Genomic DNA, 8,100 nt, shown 5'->3' on the forward strand with positions numbered 1-8,100 from the left:
CTAACAAAGAGAGTGCCAGAATGTTTCCTCTGTTTTATTATTTCAATTTTACTCCCAACAAGCTGCCCAACTTGCTGGTCTGTGATGTTTCTCTACAAACTTACGTAGTGATAAGCAACTCTGAGTGCAGCTTAAAACCCTATGCAAAATCTAGCTTCTGCCCCAGATACTGGAACTATGTGGCAGAGAATTTAAAATAATTTTGATTAATAGGTTAAAAGTTCTAATTTAAAAGGCAGAAGACATCTAAGATCAGAGGGGTAATTTCTTCAGAGTGAAGCTAGAAATAAATAAGACAGTAACAGAGATAAAGAATGCCTTCAACTGCTCATCAATAGACTTGACACTTGAAAGAACAAATAGACTTGAAGAAAAGTCAATAGCAATTACTCAAACTGAAATCCAACAGGAAAAAAGGAATGAAAAAAAATCTTAATAGAACATCCAAGAGCTGTTGAACAAAATGCCAGAGGACAAGAAAGAAAAAAGGGCCAGAAGAACATACCTGAAGAAATAAAGGATGAGAGTTTTCCAAATTAATGATAGTTATGAAGCAGTAAATCCAAGAAGTCCAGAGAACAGCAAGCATGATACATTTAAAATATATATAGACCTATCATATTCAAAGTGTTAAGAACAAAGACAATGAGAAATTCTTCAAAAGAAGCATTATATACAGAGGAATGAAGACAAGAATTACAACAAACTTCTATCAGAAACATCCAAGCTAGAAAACAACACCGTTTAAATGTTGAAAGAAAAACTGTCAACCCAGAATTATTTTTTTTAATATTGAATTCATTTATTGATTCAGCAAATATTTTTCATGGTAATAAGCCTCCCCCTTTTGATATGGATTCACTTTATTTTTTTTTAATTGAATGAAAGAGTCTTTAAATTCTATAGTACTTTACACTTTTCAAAAGTTTCACACACTTGATTTCATATAATCCCATAATAACCATTTTTTATCTCCTTCCCCTATATTGCCCCTCCCCCTTCCCGCTCCTCACTGGTAACCACTAGTTTGTTCTCTCTATCTTTTGAGTTTGCTTCTTTTTGTTATATTCACTAGTTTGTTGTATTTTTTAGATTCCACACATAAGTGATATAAGTATATGTCTGTCTGACTTATTTCACTTAGCATAATGCCCTCCAAGTCCATCCATGTTACTGCAAATGGCAAAACTTCATTCTTTTTTATGGCTGAGTAGTACTCCATTGAGAATATACATTCCACATTTTCTTTATCCATTCATATATTGATGAACACTTAGGTTGTTTCCATACATTGACAATTGTAAATAGCTCTGCTATGAACATTGGAGTGAACATATCATTTCAAATTAGTGTTTTTGTTTTTTCAGATATATACCCAGGAGTGCAACTGCTCTCAACCCAGAATTCTTTATCCAGCAAAAATATCTTTTAAAAATGAAGGACAAACAGGGACTTCCCTGGTAGCACAGTGGTTAAGAATCCACCTGCCAATGCAGGGGACACAGGTTTGAGCCCTGGTCCTGGAAGATCCCACACACCGCGGAGTAACTAAGCCTGTGTGCCACAACTACTGAGCCTGCACTCTGGAGCCCGCAAGCCACAACTACTGAGGCCCACACGCTCTAGGGCTCATGTGCCACAACTACTGAGCCTGTGTGCTGCAACTACTGAAGCCCACACGCCTTAAGCCCATGCTCTGCAACAAGAGAAGCAATGAGAAGCCAGCGCACCTCAGCAAAGAGTAGCCCCCGCTCACCACAACTAGAGAAAGCCCACGTGCTGCCACAAAGACCCAATGCAGCCAAAAATTAAATTAAATTTTTTTAAAAATGAAGGAAAATTAAATACCTTCAGACAAAAACTAAGGAAATTTATTACCAATATACCTACTCTACAAAAAATGTTAAATTTCTTCAGGCAGAAATAATATATCAGACTGAAAATTGGATCTACCAGAAAGAAACAAGAATAAATTAAATGGAATAAATGAAGATAAAATTAACATTTTCTTATTTTCAATTATTCTAAAACAAAAGTAATAGTAATGCATTCTATATTTATAGTTTTTTTTTTTTTTTTTCTGCGGTACACGGGCCTCTCACTGTTGTGGCCACTCCCGTTGCAGAGCACAGGCTCTGGACTAGCAGGCTCAGCGGCCATGTCTCACGGGCCCAGTCGCTCCGCGGCACGTGGGATCTTCCCAGACCAGGACACGAACCCGTGTCCCCTGCATCGGCAGGCGGACTCTCAACCACTGCACCACCAGGGAAGCCCCATTCTATATTTATAGCATATGAAAAAGTATGACAGTAGCACAAAGGATGGGAAGGAGGAATTAAGAATATACAGCTGGGGGGCAGAAGCTGCGACCGTCGCGGCGGCCAGATCCGCGTCCCGCCTCAGCGCCCAGAGGACATGCGGGAGAGAGAATGAGCCAGAGGGACACGCTGGTGCATCTGTTTGCCGGAGGATGTGGCGGTACGGTGGGAGCTATTCTGACATGTCCACTGGAAGTTGTAAAAACACAGCTGCAGTCATCTTCTGTGACACTTTATATCTCTGAAGTTCAGCTGAACACCATGGCTGGAAACAGTGTCAATCGAGTAGTGTCTCCTGGACCTCTCCATTGTCTAAAGGTGATCTTGGAAAAAGAAGGGCCTCATCCCCTGTTTAGAGGATTAGGCCCCGATTTAGTGGGGGTGGCCCCTTCCAGAGCAATATACTTTGCTGCTTATTCAAACTGCAAGGAAAAGTTGAATGGTTTATTTGATCCTGATTCTACCCAGGTACACATGATTTCAGCTGCAATGGCAGTAATTTTTGACTGACTCATTGAAGTTTTAAAGCTGGAAGGTAAAGCTTTAAAGATCAAGGTGGTGAAATACTCTTTACCAATGAAGAGAGATCTTGGGCAAGTTAGAGCACAAGAAACTGAATACAAAATAATCCAAAATATTTCATAAAAATGGATGTGCAATATTACTGATCATAGTGCAAAAGGTGAAAGGTTTTACTGCAATCACAGCGACCAACCCCATTTAGCTTATAAAGACTCAGTTACAGCTTGATGCAAGGAACCGTGGGGAAAAGCAAATGGGCGCTTTTGAGTGTGTCCATAAAGTGTATCAGACAGACGGACTTAGAGGATTTTATAGGGGCATGTCTGCTTCATATGCTGGCATATCAGAGACTGTTATCCATTTTGTTATTTATGAAAGTATTAAGCAAAAACTACTGGAATATAAGATTGCTTCTACAATGGAAAATGAAGAAGAGTCTGTAAAAGAAGCATCAGATTTTGTGGGAATGATGCTAGCTGCTGCCACCTCAAAAACGTGTGCCACAACTATAGCATATCCACATAAAGTTGTAAGAACAAGACTGTGTGAGGAGGGAACAAAATATAGATCCTTTTTTCAGACACTGTCTTTGCTTGTTCAAGAAGAAGGCTATGGGTCTCTTTACCGTGGTCTGACAACTCATCTGGTGAGACAGATTCCAAACACAGCCATTATGATGGACACCTATGAATTAGTGGTCTACCTGCCCAATGGATAGCACCACCAGGCTACTGTACTATAAAGAGGGAAGAGCAAAAGATACAGTGGACCATGGAGTACCGAAGCCAGCTTGGTGGACAGAAGGAAAATAGTGTGGGAACATGGAACTATACCTAAGTGGAAGTTTGGTTGTAGGAATTAAAGTAATCATAACCACATTACTTAGTCTTTTTAGTAATGTGAAAAAAAACCTTGGCTGCCTCCAAGAAAAAGCCTTTAGAAGCGCTCGTTCTTCAAAATTGCCATTTTCTCTACCATGTCCACAGGACACAGTTGGCATTTTGTTGATTTATGGCAATCAGAGTATAGTGTTTATTCCATGAGCACTTTTCCAGTCTTCTAGACAGAGCCATCTGTAACTGTATAACTATCCAAAGACAGTATTGACAGTCATAAATTTCTAACTTCGGCATAATTCCTATAAAATTGAAAAATAACAATGATAGTAGTATTTTCACGTTTCCTTGAGAGGATCTGGCACTATCTTTTAAAGTTAATCATTTGGCATTAGTAGTCACTTTTTGACGATAAATGAAGTAGTGTCTAAACATGTATTTATTTTTAGCTTTAAAATATTTTGGTTTCCACTGCTCACAGGTGCTTTAAGTTTAGCATAATGTGAACACTTAAATTGTTTGTTAATGTATCAATTCAAATGGTAATAGTTTGGGACACGACCAGTAAAATGTTGATTCTTGGCCATTTCAGTGACTTGAGCATGTCCTCTTATCTTTTCTAACCTAATGATACATGAATGAACGCAGTGTCTTTTCAGTGACTTATTAATTATGAACTTGAATTATCCCCTGTGATACCTAGGTATCATTTTCTTAAAGTGGAAAAAATTTACTGCTTCTGAATCTTTCTCTATTTGGTTTCACATTAAGAATTTGAACCTTAGAATTATTTCCAGAAGCTCTGCATACATTGCATTTATTTAGTAGAGAAAATGGTAATTTTCAGCTTTGTCCTTACAAGGTGTTTTCTTTTTTTAAGGTGACGTTATAAATATCTGGGGCAGTATAAACATTATAGAAGAAGGACCCTCTGCAATCTGATTGGGCAGGTAGTGATCCTAATTAACTTACAGTTTTATAAATGAACAAACTGCTTTGGACAAGGAACTTATTCCATCCGAATTTCTTGAATGGTAAATCATAGAAAGATTCAAGTTAATTCAGATTAAGCATGTTAACAGGATATAGCTTTTACATTTTGCCGTTGAGTTCAACTGCACCTTTTAATACTTTAAATGTATGGCCCTTATGAAGATATTTGCTGTAATTCAATTAAAAGACTTTCACTTATGGATGTTGCTATACTGGTGTATGAAACTTATACAATTAAACTCCAGTGTGGTAGTCATTTCAGTATACATAAAAAAAAAAAAAAAAAGAATATACAGTTGAGGGGTTTCCCTGGTGGCGCAGTGGTTGATAGTCTGCCTGCCGATGCAGGGGACACTGGTTCGTGCCCTGGTCTGGGAATATCCCACATGCCGCGGAGCAGCTGGGCCCGTGAGCCATGGCCGCTAAGCCTGCGCGTGCGGAGCCTGTTCTCCACAATGGGAGAAGCCACAACAGTGAGAGGCCCATGCACCGCAAAACAAACAAAAAAATAAAATAAAAAAAGAATATACAGTTGAAGGTCAGTACAGTACATATGAAGTAGTATAGTATCATTTGAAAATTTATTACTTAAATATGCATATGATAAGCCCTAGATTAACAACTAAAACAAATTTTTAAAGAGGTATAAATAATAAGTTAATAGAGGAGATAAAATAGAAACACTGAAAATGCTCTAGGCAGAAAAGGGGGAGGGGAGCAAAGAACAGAGAGAAGAAATGGAAAATAGCTAGAAAAAAAAGTAAGTTTTAATCCAATCATACAAATAATCACATTAAATGTGAATTTAATTTTCAAAACAAATTTCAAATTGGATTTTAAAAAGCAAGATTCAAATATGTGCTATCAACAACAAATCTACTTCAAGTTCAAAGACATATATAGATAAAAAGGAAAAGGATGAAGAAAGATATACCATGCAAACATTATACAAACGAAAGCTGGAGTAAGTATGTTAATATTAGATGAAGTTAGCTTCAGAAAGAAAAGTAATACTGGGGATAAAAAGGGACACTACATAATGATAAGAAAGTCAATCCTCCATTAAAGTATGCATCTAAAAACAGAGCTTCAAGTATATGAGCCAAAAACTGATGGAACTGAAAGAAATTAACAAATCCACAATTACAGTTGAAAACTTCAATACTCCCCTCAGTAACTGATAAAACAAGTAAACATAAAATCATTAAGTATTATAGAACTAAACAACACTATCCACCAACTAAACCTGAATAATGTATAGAACACTCCACCTAACAGCAAAATTTATTTTCAAGTGCACATGGAACAATCACCAAGATAGATTATACTCTGAGCCATGAAATGAACTTTAACACATTTAGAATAAAAATCATATTATAACATAAATTTGATATAGATAAAATTTAATATAAAGCCTTATTATTACCAAATGAGAGTGGAAATTTAGGCTCCCTACTCAGTCTTTGCTGACTGGGGTAGCAGAGCACCTGCGTTTTTCCATGATGTTTGGTTGGAATAGGTGGTTATTGTCAAAGTTTTCTGTCTTGCTAAATTGCTTTTTTCCCACCTAGAGAGAACAGGCTTTTCTGTGGGCTTTCAATCTGTGGTCATTGATCTTTCCTGGGTGCAGGCTTCTCCAACACCCAAACTGGAATGTATAGGAGGCAAAAAGGAATCTCACGGAACTCATCACTGTCTTGTTCCTTGAATCCAAGATCCCTAAATAGTGTGCCTTTTCCACTCCACCTTTCAGAGTCTTTTTCTTATTTTTTAAGATAATATTATAAAATATTATGTTATATCATATCATATCATATTATGTTATGTTATATGAATGGAGATTAAAGAGACCAAAATGGAGGTAAATTTTCTATACTTCACTTGAACTACAAAAATGTTGACACCAGTAGACTGTGATAATTTATGTATGCATAACTGTGATCACTAAAAGAATCTATACAAAAAGATGCACTCAAAAACACTATACCTGAATCAAAATGGAATCAAAGTCAAAAATTCTAAAATTTTTTCAAGTAACTCACAAAAAAGCAGGGAAAAGAAAATAGAGAAATGAAAAACAGAAAAAAAATTATTAAATGACAATTTTAAGCACAAACATATCAAAAATTACATTAAATGTAAATAGTCTAAATATATAATTAAAAGACAAAGATTGACAGAATAGATAAAAACAAAAATGACTAAACTCCTGTGCTGTCTTAAAAAAACTCACTTTAATTATAACTCATTGAACATAAAATGATTGAAAAAGATATATCAAGCATTAATCAGAAGAAAGCAATAGTGCTTATATTAATATCAGAACAAAGTAGGCTTTAAACAAAGAAAATTACCAGGGACAAAGAGGAACATTACATAATGGTAAAAGGGTCAATCCAGCAAAGAGATACAGCAATTCTAAACATGTATGCACCAAAAAACAGAGCTGCAAAATAAGTGAAACAAGAACTGATAGAACTAAAAGGAGAAACAGACAAATCCACAATTACAAGTGGAGACTTTTAGCACTCTTCTCTCAACAATTGATAGAACTACTAAACACAATCAATAAGGACACTGAGGGATGTAACAGCACCATCAACTAACAGGATCTAATTGACATTTATAAAACACTCCACACATCTACCGCAGAATACATATTTTTTCAAGTAAACAAAGATACAGACAGGACTTCACTGGTGGTCCAGTGGTTAAGACTCCTCATTCCCAATGCAGGGGACCCGGGTTCAATCTCTGGTCAGGGAACTAGATCCCACATGCCACAATGAAGAGCCCACATGCCTCAACAAAGATACTGTGTGCCGCAACTAAGACCCAGTGCACCCAAATAAATAATATTAAAAAATAATAAAATAAAGTGTTAAGAAAAAACAAAGATACAGACATGCACTGAAGCATTTACTACATCCACTACACTTCCTTTAATTGATATTCTTTCAAACAGAAAAATTAATAAATACTTGTTAATTATAACCAGTAAAATAATACGATACAGTGATAAAGATAAATTTAATCATGTCAGACCTACTCCTCTACAATTCCTACCCACATAGTTATTGTGGGTATGAGAGATTTGCAATCCACAGATTTACTGGCTGCCTCTGATATTTACAAATTCTCTATCCCCGTTATTCATCTGTATAATGGGGATAAGAATTACCGCTACCTTACAGACAGTGTTTTTATCTATCAGGGCCTGCACAGTCTGTCGATCTGCTTCTCTCTAAGTTTGTTCTTTTCTTCTCTCTGTAGATAGAAAAAACGAAATGGGGAGAAACTTTTCCACACATGCGGCAAAGTTTTAATGTTCTTACTACATAAATTTCAATTAAAAGTGAATATCGCAAAGAAAAACTTGACAAAGTTTTAATTTACCATAGACGAACAGTAACACCTGCCCTCTCTCCCTC

The 8,100-nt window shown here is 36.3% G+C and overlaps 1 protein-coding gene across 1 annotated transcript; it reads left to right on the forward strand.

Annotated features, from left to right (window-relative positions):
* Positions 1-2,429: 2,429 nt before the first annotated feature.
* On the forward strand, positions 2,430-3,558 carry LOC116755774 (solute carrier family 25 member 36-like). The gene is given in 2 exon segments (XM_032635689.1): positions 2,430-2,813; positions 3,001-3,558. Coding segments are annotated over 2 exon segments (942 nt in total).
* Positions 3,559-8,100: the final 4,542 nt, after the last annotated feature.

This window comes from Phocoena sinus, chromosome 6, assembly GCF_008692025.1.
Source record: "Phocoena sinus isolate mPhoSin1 chromosome 6, mPhoSin1.pri, whole genome shotgun sequence".
Classification (NCBI taxonomy): domain Eukaryota; kingdom Metazoa; phylum Chordata; class Mammalia; order Artiodactyla; family Phocoenidae; genus Phocoena; species Phocoena sinus.